A 16,362-nucleotide genomic window follows, 5' to 3' on the forward strand; every position below is an offset into this window, starting at 1 on the left:
ATTTCAGTTTTAAAGTGAACTACAAAGATAAAAGTGAAAATAATACCTTTCCTTGAGAAACATATTCTATGGGGGGAAAATATACTCAGGTAAAATAAATACAAAATAAACTTTTCAGGGAGAAGGGAGTCAGCATGGGTACCTGGAAAGCTCAGAACACGTCTCTTATAGATCTCAACCTGAGCTTTGAAGCATAGTATGAATTCTAACATAGTTGAGGAGAGAAAGCACAGGGAGATGGCTTAAGCAAAAGAATTGAAGGGGGTAGATGGAAGGTCTTCATCAGTTCCTTTCATTTAAAAATCAACTCAGAAATAAGAAATTTGAAAACACAAAATAAAATTACTTTTAACTTAAAGTAATTAAACTAGCATCCTCTCCTTATACTAGAGATAAACATTTTTAAAAGTATTATTTTGTTTGAATATTATGTTCAAAATCAGTATGACTAAACCATTTAGCAAAATTATCCATTTGGGTTTTGTAGGTTCGTTTAAAGCCAGTCACTCTTCTGACCGAACAAGATCGAGTGGAGCATGATCTTGCTTCAGAGAGAAGGAAAGTCAGACTCCAGCAGGAGGACACCTTCCAAAGCCTGATGAGGGAGAACAGCAAGTCTGATGGTTAGTAAGGCTCCTTACCTTGACCCAATGGTGACAAAATGAAGAAGATTGTGTTTCAGAAACATTTTCACTTCAAATAGTAATTCAACATTCCTAGTGAAGCCTGAATTGGATTTAAACATTATTGAGAACTGCTTAACAAAACAAATACAACAAAATATAGATAAAACTAGATCAATACGTGGCCCAAAGGAATCCTTATTTCTGTTTCTACTTGAGTTTGACATTTCTGGTCCAAAACATACTTCCAAGTGATAAAGCTGTATTCCAGTTCATTTGCTTATCTGGTTGAAATCTCTGTCAAATCCAGGTCTAGTTCACATGGCTTATAAAGATGGCACCATCTTAGACCATACAATTTTGCCTTTGGGTAGAGTATACTTATTATTTTTCTTTTTTCAGTTTTAAAATCCTAATCTCTTATTGTTCCTCTGGTAAATTTCTCAGCTTGCCTCAGGACCCTCCAGAATTTACTTTTCATTCCATTTCCAGACCTGGAATGACTCACAATGCTTAGAATCCATAAAGGATGACACATTTTTCTGTCCCATCTGCTCTTTTATTCCAGAAGGAACCTAGACAAAATTTCTGAGGATTTTTTTGTTTCTTGTTTTTGTTCAGTTGTCCCAGTCATATAAGACTCTTTCTGACTCCATTTGGGGTTTTCTTGACAAAGATACTAGAGTGATTTGCCATTTCCTTGTCTAGCATTTGGGGGATTATGAAGCCCTTGACTAAAAATTAGTCTGTAAGAATACCAACAGTGCACTCCAAAGTATCACTGCGAACAGTGGAAGGTAAGGGTTTCAAAAGAGAAAAGTTAAATTTGGAAGTTGGAGAGAAGAGATTTCCAAGTGTTCAGAAAAAAAGATATGTAGGATTTTATGATCTAAAATTCTTTAGGGAAGTTGGATGATTAATCTCCCAAAAATGACAGAAGATATGAAGACAATTGAGATGAGGAAGAAAAGGGTATAGTTGCCTAAAGAGACTGATATAGATCACTAGGGAACTAAGGACAATTTGTTTTTTGGTCTGTTTATTCATTTCTGTATTCATTTATTCATTTGCTCTTTGCAAGGTGTGCCCAAGGTCACATAACTAGGTAATTATTGTGTCTGAGGCTGGATTTGAACTCAGGTCCTCCTGACTCCAGGGCCAGTGCTCTATCCACTGTGCAAGCTAGCTGCCCCAACAATTTGATTTTTTACAAAAAAAAAAAACTTTTTAGAATTTGAAAGCCAGGGCAGGAGAATATGGATCAGTATTAAAGAGCTGTAAGAATAGTGTCAAGAGTATTAAAGCTCAAAATAAAGTAAGGCTGGCAATGAAAAACAAATGCTAAGCAAAACCCACCACAACCAGAAAGGTTTTTGCAGACCAAGATAAATAGGACCCCTCTTCCAGGTGGATGTGCTGAAGGTAACAAATACCAGAAGCCAAACTACTCTGTTCTTTATTTTTCTCTCTCAAGGCAAACTGTTTGCCTTAGTTTCCTCATCTGTAAAAGGAGCTGGAGAAGGGAATGACAAACCACTTGAGGATCTCTTGCAAGATAACCCCAAATGGAGTCACAGAGAGTTGGACAAGACTAAAATGACTAAACAACAACAAAAGTCAGTGTTAACTTGGGGGCAAGTATCTAGTGAACTGTATTTTTATTAATTACTTAGACTCTATCAAAGGCAAGGTTTAGCAAATGTGCAGATGCATAAAATTGGACTGACAAAGATAGAACAAAAATAGGTCATAGTAAGTTGAAACAAAAGATACCAGTTGGTAAGAGAGTACTTAGTTGCCTTCAATGAATAATCTAATTTCAGCTCAGACTCTACCAAAGGCAAGGTGGAATGTTTAGCAAATGTGCAGATGACAAAAATTGTCAGGGCAAGAGTCAGAATCCAACCAAGATAGATTATGGGCCAGTTCTAATAAAATTTAATTGGGATAAATATAAAGTCTTGTTCTTGGTTTCAAAATAGTAACTTCACAATACAGGATGGAGGAAATGTATTTAGACACGATAGAAAATGATTTGGAAGTTTTAACAGACTAGAAGTTCAATATTTGTCAAGAGTATAACATGCTAGACAAGAAGGCAACATAATCTTAAATTATATTAAGAGATACATGGACTCCCAAAGGGGGAGCTCATAGCACTGCTGAACTCTATTCCAGTCAAACCATATCTAGAGAATTATACTCAGTTCTAAAAGTCAAATTTTAGCAAATATATTGAAAAACTTGAGCAAGTCCGGAAAGTGACTAGAATAGCAAAAAAGACTGGTGACTTCATCTCTACCTTTTGGCTTCCCTGACTTTCTTCAAGCCCAAGCTAGACTCCCACTTTCCACCGGAAGCCATCCCAATTCCCCTAAATTCTAGTCCCTTTTTTCTGTTGATCATTTCCAATTTTCCACAGTGTCTACCACCAATAAAGTTTATCAACTGACTGAATGACCTTACCAAAGCAAGATTGATTGAAGAGACTACTTGGGAGGAGGGTGATTGTTGTCTTCCCTTAGTGAAGGGGTGGAAGTAGGATTTGGCTTGATTTTGGAGAATGGAACTAGAGTGATTCTTCCCTGAGGCAGATTTAAACACAATGTAAGGAAAATTTTTCTAATAATTAACATAGTCCAAAAATTGAATAGGCAGTACTGATAGTATCTTAGAAAAAAAGAGTCATTCATTTATTAACTCCACCAATATCATGAAGTCAGATAGCTTTCAATACATTTTAATTCAGTTCTTCACACTATTGAATCCTTTTAAAAATGTTAATAAAATATATTTAGACACACCTTGGCAGAAAGGTAACTTGCTAAGGGCTTTCCTTTTGGTGAGTGCAACAACTCACCAAAGATAGAAGAATGGTGATTATTTCAAATTGTTGTTAATGCTTCAGGGGAAATGCAACTCTTAAAATTGTCATTGGCAGATCATGGGCAGATCTGTCACTCTTCCTTACTGCATACCAGTGTCTAGAAGGATTTCTATAATTTCTTTCAACTATAAATCTGAATTTTGAAACGGAGAAGCACAAATAGACCACTGATAGAGCCCACAATTGTCTAGAAATGTGAATGAGAATCATGAATCATTATGAGTAATTTATAATTATATTAGGTTTAGAGGTAGAAGAGCCTTGAAAGGTATCACTTCTAACTCCCTTGTTTTACAAATGAGAAAACTAAGTTCAGAGTTAAAAGTTCAGAGGAATTAAATGGTCTCACCAAAATTCACCAAAATCCCTAGTTTATGCAAAAGAATTGAAGGGGTAGATGGAAGGTCTTTATCAGTTCCTTTCATTTAAAAATCAACTCAGACTTAAGAAATTTGAAAACACAAAATAAAATTACTTTTAACTTAAAGTAATTAATTAAACTGGCATCCTCTCCTTATACTAGAGATATACTAGAGATAAACACTTGGTAAGTAAGCAACAGAGACTCTAAAATCAGTGTTCATTTCACTACAACATGTAGTTATTTCCACATCAATCCAAATTTGCCTTCAGATTGCCACAAGAAAATCCTTCTGAATCTTTACTCACCTCAGCTTATTACCTTTGACTGGATCACAACAAAGATAGCAGATACCATATTGGGCTCAGCAGAAATCAATTGTGTTTTCTGGGTAGTATGTTTATATCCTCCTGGGTATATCCTGAAAGATTGACAGGCTATATCAAACATCCTCATCCCTCCATGCTCAAGAGCAAGACAATTTAGGTAAGATTTTAAATAGAGGAAGAGCTGGCTTTTTCCAGGAATTATTGAAATAATGCTAGTCATTAGCAGAAAATTCTGGAAAACTGTTTTCACAACTTATACTTAAGGTTTTTACAAGGCAAACGGGGTTAAGTGGCTTGCCCAAGGCTACACAGCTAGGTAATTATTAAGTGTCTGAGACCAGATTTGAACCCAGGTACTCCTGACTCCAAGGCCGGTGCGTTATCCACTATGCCTCCTAGCCGCCCCTACAACTGATACTTAAAGCACAAGATATATTTCAGATTAATAAATAAATAGAATCAAGATATACTTATCCAAATGATAACAGCCACAGAAATATAAAGTTTATTAACATATTTTAACTTCTAACTGGCAGGAAATTGTCAGGGCTACATGTCATAAACTTTATTAGAATAATATTTTCCAAACTGTATATGTATATATTATCTCTCTCCACACACACACACACACACACACACACACACACACACACACACACGATTTTAACTTTATTTTCCTGCTATGTACAAAAAGAGGAGTGTTTTAGTAAATAGAAAACTGACCTCTGAGTCCTGTTAAAGTTAAAGTCAATGCCTATGTCTGACATATTCTGGCTTTGTGTAGGTCAAGCAATTCTAAGATGAGTTGCAGATGGAGTTTCCTCATCAGGATAAATTATTACAAAATCTTCTTTATAAAAAAAATTATTCCTTAAATTTCATTGTTTATATTTCAAAGCCATGTTAGCTCCTGTAGACAAGATTTGTTAAAGATTTGACCCATGAGCTAGCTACACAGCAGCACCAAACATTTCCAAGTGCAGTCTAAGCCAAATTAAAAGATAATTGGGAACTATTTAACAAGATAAATAAAAATGCAGTAAACCATAGATAATATTAAATTTGAAAACTAAGTCACTAGGCTCCTGACAGGGATCCTTCAAAATGGGTTAGTGATTCCTATTTATAACTGAATTTGACCCTATAGTGTAGTCCACAAAGGTCATTGAAAGTCAATTTATTTGTTTTATTTTGGACAACCAGAATGTCTAGGTTGTTGATAGTTGTTGATGATGATAACTGTATTAGCTTTCATACTACTTAGAACAAAAAGATTTCATACTATAAAGACTCTGCAGAGATCAGAATATCAGAATTGGGCCCAAGATGAGATGTCAGTATCCATATTGCTTTATTTCTACTGGGAGAATCCTATAAGAATGCTTTCAAGTTTACCTACAAATACTTTAATTCAGGAGAAAAAGCAGTTATTTTATCTGCCTATGCAATAATCTATAGAACATTAAATTTAAAAAAAAAACAGTAGCAGGATGATGGCTAGTCTCAGGTCTAACTCAACCATATAAAAATATAAGAAAGAAATCATAATAATAGACATATATTGAGTGTTTTAAACTTTACAAAGCATTTTACAAATAATAATCTTGTGAGGTTAAGCACAGGTTTTATTGTCCTCATTTGATACATGAGAAAAATAAGTCTTAATGAGGTTAAGTAACTTGCCTGGAGTCATGCCACTAGTAAGTATCTGAGGTGGTATTTGAAACCAGGTCCTCTAGCTTTGGAGGTGATCTGCCCTGATGCCCTTATGTCCAGTTGTGAAGACGAAAGCTACCTCACATGCCAGTAGTTCTAATGGAGTTTACCTAAGAGAGAACAGACTAAGTATTTAAAAATAATAATCAGTTCTAATACTGTAATAGGAAAGAAGGAATATAGATTTTAAAGAAGTAACAGAACATCAGCTATCTGAGAAAACTGGGTCAACTTTGAGCCCATCAAACACTTCAAAGTACAGTGGGAATAATTTTTTTAAACTAGCTTGAAAAAAAATTAAGGCATTTACTAATGTCAGGGCAATTTGCATACATTAGTAAAGCATTTGCAAATGCACTTACTATTTTTAAATGTAGTGCTTAGGGGGAATTTCTATTGCTGAATTTTTTTTGAGAAAATAATAAGTTCTTTCTGCTTCAGTCAAAATATCATACATAGAAGGTGGGGCATCATCTTTTAGAAAGATGTTTTGTGTCCCCAGTGTAGTTTGTTTGAGTAGCAGGAAAGCTACTTGTATTAACAAGTTCCAGAAAGGCAAGAGAATCAGGTCACTCCAGACTCCTTTTCTTATATATGTAGCACTTTGCTGTAGGGGTTGGGGTAGGGGCCATTGTCATCTTCTACTGTCATTGAAGACTGAGAGAGGCAAAATGAGAATTCTTTGTTGTTATTCATCATATTTACTAAATTTTAATTAAAATCTTATTAAATTATTTACTATATATTTACTAAAGAGGTATTATTTGTCTAGCTCTTTGCTGCAGATATGTAGAAAGAAAAATATCATTCCTTAGTCATTTGACCTTGGTTCATGTAAAGATGCGGACCTTAGGGGTGGCTGGGCAGTGCAGTGGATAGAGCACCAGCCCTGGAGTCAGGAGTACCTGCGTTCAAATCAGGCCTCAGAATTTAATAATTACCTAGCTGTGTGGCCTTGGGCAAGCCACTTAACCCTGTTTGCCTTGCAAAAAAAAAGCTAAAAAAAAAAAAAGATGCGGACCTTAAATTTTGTTTTGCTTTTATTCTAACTCAATAACCATAGATAAGAACAAATTAACATAAAACATAAAGCATTATATCACACATAAAGCCATAAACTCTAAACCATTAAGTCTGTCAAAAGTAAACTGTGCCTTATGCAGCTCTAGCAAAATGATAACATTTCATTTGCTTCTGAATTCCTTTCTTAGTTCTTTTTTATTTGTGCAGTTATCAAATTTTAATTGCTTGCTATTTACACCTGAGGAAACTGAGACAAACAGGGTTAAGTGACTTGCCAAGGTCATGCAACTTAAAATCTGAGGTCAGATTTAAACTCAGGAAAATGAGTCTTCCTGACTCCTGGTCTGGTGCTCTATCCATTGTGCTTCCTAGCTAACCCAGAGGTAGGATAGGCTTCTTCCAAAGAGCACATAAATAAGGACAACTCACTTCAACTATTTAGAATTATATATATACATATATACATACACACACTCCCCCCATGCATGTATATAAATATATATAATCTATGAATGCTCATATGTATGTGTATGCATAAATACATTCCATTTACATCTTTATGTGTGTATATTATAGTACTAAACCTGTGATTTCATCTCCTTCTCCCTTTGAAGGTGAACATACCTTCTCTACAACTTACTATCTTAAGAACAAGGGTACTTAACCTAGAGTCCACAGACTCCTAAGGGGATCATGAATAGATTTCATGAGGTCCATGAATTTGTTTTTTCCACATATTTTGATAACTAAATCAATAAAAATTGACTTCTTTTGAAATCCCATGTATTTCTTTTATACATTTAAAAACATCATTCTGAGAAGAGGTTTTTTCACCTGTTTGATTGAGAAGTCCATGACCAAAAAAAAAGTAAAGAGCTCTTATCTTAGCAGCTAGAGCTCTAAGAAACTCAGATAAGCCCTGATTCATCCAAGATCACATGGTGAGCAGGTGAAAGAGATGTTCTTGGATCCAGGTCTCCCTCCCACTCTGCCATGCCATACTGCTTCTCAGAAAGCCAGAGCTTGTTCATTTTTCTTAGCTCAAGTCAGGGCCTACTGTATCATGCTGGGGCAGAATCCTCATGGTCATTTTCTACTTGTCAAATGGATATAGTTTGAATAAGGGCTATAAGGTCAATATATCACACCTGAACTTTGTATTTTTAATATAAATAATTTATTATATTCCCAGTTTCAGGATGCCCTGGAATGAAAGGAAAGACCTGAGCCAGAGAGGATTAATCTGTAAAATCTTTATAAAATGTTGAGTTTTGAGAAATGGTAGGCAAACTATTTCAGTGTGAAGTAAATGGACACTTCAGATAATTTGGGTAAAAGTTGGTATACTCTTTTTTTCCCCCCTGATTCTTCTGAATTGTATTCTGGTCAGCAGTTCCTCAACTACATAAAGAAAGAATCAAACCAAATAATGTCTAATTCTAACTCCATGATCTTATAAGTGAACTAAATTCATTTTGACCATGTGTGGATTCCGAATTAAGGAGATAACAAAGATGTTCAGCTTGAGTCGGCAGAGCTATGTGGCTGGAAGCCATGAGAGAAGATGGAGGAAATTGTGTCCATTTTGTTTAGAGAATAACCCAAAATATCCTTTTGTGAGAAAGGTCTCTGGATAAATCAATGAAATGTGATGGAATGAAGTCAGATGAAGAGTAAATAAGAAAGAGATAAATAAATGAAAATCTAGACTTTTAGAATGTGGGTTGTCAGCAGTCACTCTTTCTCACAGGCCTCCTGAGGAATATGCCAAGGAAGTTGTTTCAAAGATGTTTTATTGAGACCCAAAGTAAGTTCATTAGAGTCTTTATGCATGCTTCCATAGGAATTTCCACACCAGATAATCTTGTAGTTCCCACCTAAATGGATGTTTCTCTCTTCTCACTTTGTAAACTGAGCTGTGTCCCTGGCCAAACCCACCGGATATGTGCTTTCTGAATTACACATCCACCCAAACAACAACACTTGTGAGATTTAAGCCTAGCTGATGATTCACTTGATGATGCAGGAAGCATAATTGAATACATTTTATTTCTTTGCAGCTAGAGTAAATGATTTCCCCATTGTTGACAGTAAAAACCAATTTGTCAGTAAATGAAGGCAATATGATTCTGAAACAGCAGAAGGACACTGAGATGTACAGAGGCATTGTGTCTTTTCTGCTCAAAGCAGCATTTTTGAAAACCCCAAACAACATTTCCTTAGCAAGTGGCATTCTCATTTTGAGAGACTTAGAACACTCCGTCACTGTGCCCTGGAGGGGCGGTGGCTGTATATACACATCTCAGATCTTAAATTCACTTTTGTATTTATCCATTCTTCCAACCAACACTCTGAAAGGGGATTGTCAATAGGGAGGAAGATGGTTGCAATATTAAATCAATAAGAAAATACATTATTCAAAACATATCTAATGACTACAGTAGGCTCTAAAAGAAAATATTTTCAATTTTGTTTTTTTTTTTTAGGTTTTTTTGCAAGGCAAATGGGGCTAAGTGGCTTGCCCAAGGCCACACAGCTCGGTAATTATTAAGTGTCTGAGACTGGATTTGAACTCAGGTACTCCTGACTCCAGGGCCAGTGCTCTATCCACTGCACCACCTAGTCGCTCCTCAATTTTGTTATCTTAGCCCCTTAAATGAAGATGAAATTTATCTATGTCTAGAATGAAACTTTCTTATTTCCTCAGGTGGTTGTTCATGAAGGGATTGAGTTCTTTTACAGGCTACAAGGAGTCAACTCTTCTGTTTGAGGGAGAAGCCACCCCCTGGACACTGGTTAAGCTGCTGCTGCTGCTGCTGCTGTTGCATTTGATGTTTTTCATTCACATTTCAGATGCTATCTATGATCAAGAGGACTGTATGGTTTCAACAGGTGATACCTGGGTCCAGAGCATTGAACTTGTCCTTCCTCCCCATGCAAATCATCATGGAAATACATTTGGAGGTCAAATTATGGCTTGGATGGAGGCAGTGGCTAACATTTCAGCAAGGTTTGTTTACCATTTTTGACTTTTGGATTGTGTCCTTCACTTAGGAAAAACTACTTGCTCTTCTGGCAGGGATAGAAGGGTCAGGGAGTTGGAAGTGAGTTGAAAAAACATCCAGAGATGTGTTAGTATAATAAAGGTTTGAAAGAGAGAACCTGGGGAAATAGTACCTTTCATTAAAATGATTTATCTTAAAGAACCACAACAAATAGACCTTTACTCCATGACTAATCTGTCCTTTTGTCTCAGGCAATCAACTAGCATTTATTAAATTCAAGGGTCCAATAAGGCAGTTGAAGATTCAAGACCTAGAGGTCAGTAGAGAGATTAAAGCTGAACAAATGATATTGAGAGTCATTTGCGTAGAAATAATCATTGAATCTGTAGGAGTTGATGAGATCACTAAAAGAAATGATATAGTGGGAAAGGAGAAGAGAGCATCAGACAGAACTTTGAGGGACCCTTGAGGGTAGAGAATGGGAGATGTATAAAGATCCAATAAAGGAAACTGAGAAGAACAGACAGCTGAGAGAGAGGGAGGAAAAAAGAAAGAAAATAAGGAAGGAAGGAAAGATGGTAGAAAAGAAGCAAGGAAAGACATAAGGAAGGAAGGAAGGAAGGAAGGAAAGAAGGAGAGAAAAAAGATATTTATTGAGTAATTTATAAATATTATCTAATTTAATCCTGGAAATTGGGTATTATTATTATTATTATTATTATTATTATTATTATTATTATTCTCCCCATTTAACAGTTGAGGAACCTGAAGCAGCCTGAGTTTAAATGATGCCTTGCCCAGGTCATACAGCTCCTAAGTGTCTAAAGCTTGGATTTGAACTCAGATCTCCCTCACTACAGGCCAATTTCTCTATCCATTGCCTCACCTAGCTGCTGAGGGGGAAAGGGCGAGAATACAATCAGTACAGGTGTTGTTGGTCCTTCATTCTTGAAGAATATCATGAATCAGGGAAATGATGCCATGACATGCATGTGAATTGGATCTGAGTGAGGGAGTACTGTGCGAAGTCAGCAGTCTCACTTTCTCCTCCAGGAGTCATTCTGGTCCAGTGGTCAGATAGGAATCAGAAAGTCTGGAGATGGTCCTGGATGAGAGTGACTTGCCCAAGGTTGAACTCAGTCCTCTTGAATTTAGGGCCAGTGCTCTATCCACCTAACTGCCCTTGTAGGGGTGATGGCCTGGGAAAGAACTAAAGGATGGAGAAATTAGAGGTCTTAAGGACAAAAAAGGTCTTAAATTGTGACCAAATAAGTCATTTTCAGAGTTTATTAACATGGACATATACGTGTATATATGTAAACGTTTGTCGGTGATATCAAGGATATGATGATTTCCATGTGGAGTATGGGCTGGAGGTTGAAGTCATAAAAAATGAGAAAAGTGAAAAGTTGGGAGCTAAGTGTGTTTAAAGGATTACCAATATGTATGAAGATGTCTTCTAATACCAAGGCAAGGTAGTGCAGTGGATAAAGTGCTGGCCCTGGAGTCAGTAAGACCTGGGTTCTAATCTGACCTCAGACACAAGCTATGTGACCCTGAACACTGTTTATCCCAGTTTGTTCATCTTTAAAAATGAACTGGAGAGGGAAATGGCAAACCAATCCGGGATCTTTGTCAAGAAAACCCCAAATGGGTGTTTTGCCAAGTTGGGGAGGAAAGTTCTGTGAGCCAGGCACTGAATACATTGAAAAAGAAGAAGAAATGTCCTGGAGGTCATACACAACAACCACTAGAATCTCCATTGCATAATAAATATGGAATAATTGAACCACAAAGGAAAAAGGTTACTGAGTGAAATTGGTAAATGGAGAATCTGAAAGAGGCAATTGGGAATATGGAGTGTTCCTCTCACTACGACCAGTGAGTCAGAAAATCTGAATGAAAGTTCCCTCATTGCTTGAAAGGGTTAGCAGTGTCATAAGGAGGAAGCCAGAAGATGGAGGGAGCAAGAAAGGGGAAAAAAATTAAGATAAAAGCTAGTTTTTATTTATGGATCAGGCATTCCAGAGAGCACAGTGTAATGGTTGGATCCTTTTTCAGTGGAAGGTTGGTGGGGGAGAGTTTAAAGAGGATAAGAATAAAGGAGCAGTCAGTGGGAATGAAAAAATAGGATTAAAACAATGGAATCTGGGGTTTTCAGACCGACTGAAATGGGGGGTATTTTTGATGGGGTGGAAGTCATCTTATTCATCAAGGAATGAATTCAGGTATATTATCCTGAAAATGACCATCTGAATTCCTAGCTCAAAAAAAAAATAAGATGACAGTTTCCACACTTTTCTCTGAATTACAGATGTTGATCTTGTGACACAGAAGCTCGCTGTAACAATGGTTTTATTACAAATGTGAATATACTGAATAAGAAAGAGAAAAAACAGTTTCTTGTGCTTAAAGGAATTGTCTCACTACAACCCTTTTCATGTGAACCTAAAGTGCTGGTTAGCATTGCTATGGTTAAAGGTTTAAATGAAAAATGAGAAGAGAAAGAAGTAATTTTGGGGAGAATGCATTTAATTTAATTTTAATTTTAATTTCCTCAATTTAAAAAAATTGATTTCATGTTTAAAATAACTATGCAGGGAATGGAGGAGCTTCAAGGTATCTTGAAGAGTTAGAAAGCATTTGAGTTAGAACTATCTTCTGAGGCAACCAAAGCAGAGTTCATCTATTTCCAAATTTAAAAGAAAATGTAAATTTCATTTCTATAGAAAGCACCACTCTTAAAAAGTCATATTTACTATAGCTTTGAACTATGCCTAGATGAAGGAATATTATTTTTAAATAAGATAAGATTATCGTTCTGTGATGACAATGGATCTCCCTAGCATGTTCCTATGTGAATATTATAACTAGACATGGTTGAGACCATGGCTCAAGCTCTTCCTAGTCTAATTGAAGGACTGAGGTTAACATCTAAAGCTGTAGAAAATCACGAAATATAATTCTTTGTTTGATTAAAAGAAGTGTGTCATTATTATTTTGAAATTTCACAGAAATAATGTGACATAGTGGTCAAAAGAGCTGTTAAGTTGTGAATGATAGGGTTAGGAATTTTTTTTTTTTTGTGGAGAAAATCCACCAGTTTCCCCCTTTCCTTTATTGTCCTGGTAAATTCTTTTAGCTGTGAAACTGATGAATCATTGAAAGTGGAACACACCAGCCTAAGGGCAAAAAAATCTGGCAGCTACTTCCATATTTCACTCATGCCATTGTTTCACTGTGGTGATGATGTACAACATGTCTCTAGTTCCAGGCATCCCTGTGAAAGCAACACAGAATCTCCTTCCCTAGGAACTAGAGGAGACTAAGTCTGTTAGCAGTTGGGCAAGGTGGCCATCCTGCTGCAGTTTGGTAGATTATCACACTCGGTATGCATAGACAATACAAAGTAGTACGTTTCTTGCTTATGAAATATAGAAATTCTGTCAATATTCACAAGTCATCCATTTGTTTTACTCTTTGAAGGGGGAAAAAATAGTCATTTAGCAAACAATTTCCTCGAGTCTCCATGAGGGAAGCTTAACTGGAGCTAGATTCAACCTACTCTAATCAACACTGACTATGGGTCAAGGATGTCTGTACTTTCTAGAATATAGGCTTTCCCTTCTTAGGATTGCAATCAGGTCAGTCTGCCCTCTGTGTCAACACGCAGCCGCCTACCCTGACTTTGCCCTTGGTGAAAGAATTATAAGTTACACAATTCCTAGTCTGCAGTTCACTGCATAAGGTTTATTATGAATGGGCAAGAACACTCTAATATTTTCCCAGGAGGATCTCTTTTGATGTAATCTTTTTCTTTTGTCTTTCTCATTCAGTCGCCTCTGTGGTTCACAACCCATTCTAAAATCGGTAGATATGTTCAAATTTTGGGGACCATCTACTGTTGGTGATCGCCTTGTCTTCAATGCCATCGTGAACAATACTTTTCAGAACTGGTAAGAGGTGGCTGAAGTGATTATATATTTTTCATCTTATTATTATATTCCATTTTTTGTGACCACATTTCAGCTTTTCTTGGTCAAGATACTGGAGTGGCTTGCCATTTTCTTTTCCAGTTCATTTTACAAATGATGAACCAAGGCAAACAGAGTTAACACAGGATCACACAGCCATTAAGTGTCTGAGTTCAAATTTGAATTCAGATCTTCTTGACTTTAGAGACAGTACTTTATCTACTGCCACCGAACTTTCAAATTTTATTAATTTTTCAATTTTCATTTGTGGCCTTTGGTTTCAAATGTGCAGATGCATTTTCATACTATCTTAGTGCATAGCCACTAATTAAATTATGGGTGATGAAATGGCATCTCCTAGGAATCTGGCATTTAGCATTACAAATTCCTACTTTGCTTTGTGCTTGTTTTTAATTATTCTTTCCACAGGAGAGAGCTAGTCAAAATTACTTGTTGTTCTATTGGTGTCAAAAAAGCATTATTATTATTATTATCATCATCATCATCATCATCATCATCATCATCTAATTTAATTTAATTATTGTCTAATTTATTTTGTTTTCTTGGATTACAAAACCATTGCTTTGAAAAAAGAAAGTTTAAATATCTAGAACCAATGGTCTAGCAATGAAACTCAAGGCTTACATAAACCAATTCCATTCTTGCCTGCTTTAACTCTGCCCCAAATTATTCTCCCTTTGGTTTGTGTTGCTTCCAATAGAGTCCCTTCTATGGAATCTCAGACTTTATAACTTAAACACAGTTTTTTTCTAAATCTCTACAGATATGTATAAATGGTCTCTGGGTACCAGAAAAGTACTTGAAAAAACAATATATATTAATCTATTATAGGAGAGAAAGTCTTTAGTCTATCCCACAAAAGATGTTAAAATTTGCTCAGAGTAGTCCATTCCTAATTGATATTATTTTCCTTCTTCTTTCTTGACTTTTTCCTGGGTTCTATCAAGCTCTTCTTCCCTTGAAAGGGAATCAGTTAATCATTAAGCGCCAAGTACCATGGGAATATAAAGTCAAAATTTGAAATAATCCTTCCTTTCATTTCATAATGAGCTTTTATTCTACTGGAAAAGATAAATATGAGCATATAGCAATATATCCTGAATAAATACTAAAAAAAAAGGCAGTTAAATGAGGTAGTTAGGAAGGAAGGGCACTCTTAGATGAGGGGAAATCAGGAAGGGCTTCATGGAGAAGGTAGAGTTTCAGCTATGTCTTGAGGACAGTAAGAAGTTAATGAAAGCCAGGCCTGAGGGACAACCAATAAAATACACACACACACACACACACACACACACACACACACACACACACACACACACACCTGGAGACAGAAATGTAATGGAGTAATGGAGAAAAGCTTCATAATCCCTTACTATTTTTATAAGTGGCTCCTTTTAGAAAACCTTAATAGGATTCTAGACTTTCAAGGGTAAACTTCCCCTTAAAAGGGGGAGTATGAGAAGAGCAACCTCCTTCAAATTGGGGCTGAATGTCTAAATAACTCATGGTAACAGAGGAGGGAAAAATGGAAGTCTTTTGCTCCTGTATATCATGACTTAAATTTTCTTTCTGCTTCTCCAACTTTGTGGGTCACATAACGGATTCCTCTCACTCTCCAAAATGCTGGTGCTGCCTAGGAGCTCTCCTTGTCTCACCAAATGACTGCATTCCTATACTGCTGAACTAGTTGTTATCAAGGCAACCATAAGTCTGATGCTTCCTAGGCAATTCCTTTCCCTAAGCTGGGGTTCAGGAATTCTCATTGATTGGCATCTTGGGTTACCCTGTTTCAAGGTCATAAATGTCTCTGCTACTGTATCTAAAGGTCTAGACCATGTACTGATGGTGCAAAAAGTCTTGATACTCTAATATTGGCTTGTTGCCAACTCTTAGACTGAGAAACTGCCATATTGTGAATTGAGGAAAAATATGTATTCAATTCCTGGGAGACTTTATAAATGGACATCCCTCTTTCCTTCCTCTGCCCCAGGGATTAAAGCCTACTTTCAGATTTCTAGTCTCTGACCTATACTCAGAAAAGGGAAGGAGGAATGAGGAAAAGTGGTCAAATCTATAATGAAAGACACTTTTTAATAGGCCAACACAAAAAGTTGGCTCCTCCCAAAATAGTACTAGTCTCTAAGTCACCAAATTCATTCTTAAGGGAACCATACTGAGTTTAGAATGAGTTTTAGAGACCCAGAGATCCCATTGCTAGAAAGAAAGAAAGGTATAATATACAAGAAAATATTTTAGCAGCACTTTTTATGATAGCAAAAAACAGCAAAAAAGTAATATCTGGCATTTACATAGTACTTCAAGGTTTACAAAATGCCTTACAAATATTTTTTTCATCTTATCTTCCTAGCAACCATAAGAGATAGATATTGTTATTATCTCTGTTTTACAGATGGAGAAATGGA

At 36.2% G+C, this 16,362-nt stretch overlaps 1 protein-coding gene across 3 annotated transcripts in view; it reads left to right on the forward strand.

Annotated features, from left to right (window-relative positions):
- ACOT12 (acyl-CoA thioesterase 12) overlaps positions 1-16,362 on the forward strand; it is a 69,829-nt gene that overhangs the window by 24,226 nt on the left and 29,241 nt on the right. For all 3 annotated transcript variants that reach the window (XM_074207733.1, XM_074207735.1, XM_074207734.1), the window contains 3 exons: positions 488-623; positions 9,793-9,949; positions 13,781-13,900. In XM_074207733.1, coding sequence (XP_074063834.1) covers positions 488-623; positions 9,793-9,949; positions 13,781-13,900 — 413 coding nt within the window. The remainder of the gene's footprint in view (positions 1-487; positions 624-9,792; positions 9,950-13,780; positions 13,901-16,362) is intronic.

Source organism: Macrotis lagotis, chromosome X, assembly GCF_037893015.1.
Source record: "Macrotis lagotis isolate mMagLag1 chromosome X, bilby.v1.9.chrom.fasta, whole genome shotgun sequence".
Classification (NCBI taxonomy): Eukaryota; Metazoa; Chordata; class Mammalia; order Peramelemorphia; family Peramelidae; genus Macrotis; species Macrotis lagotis.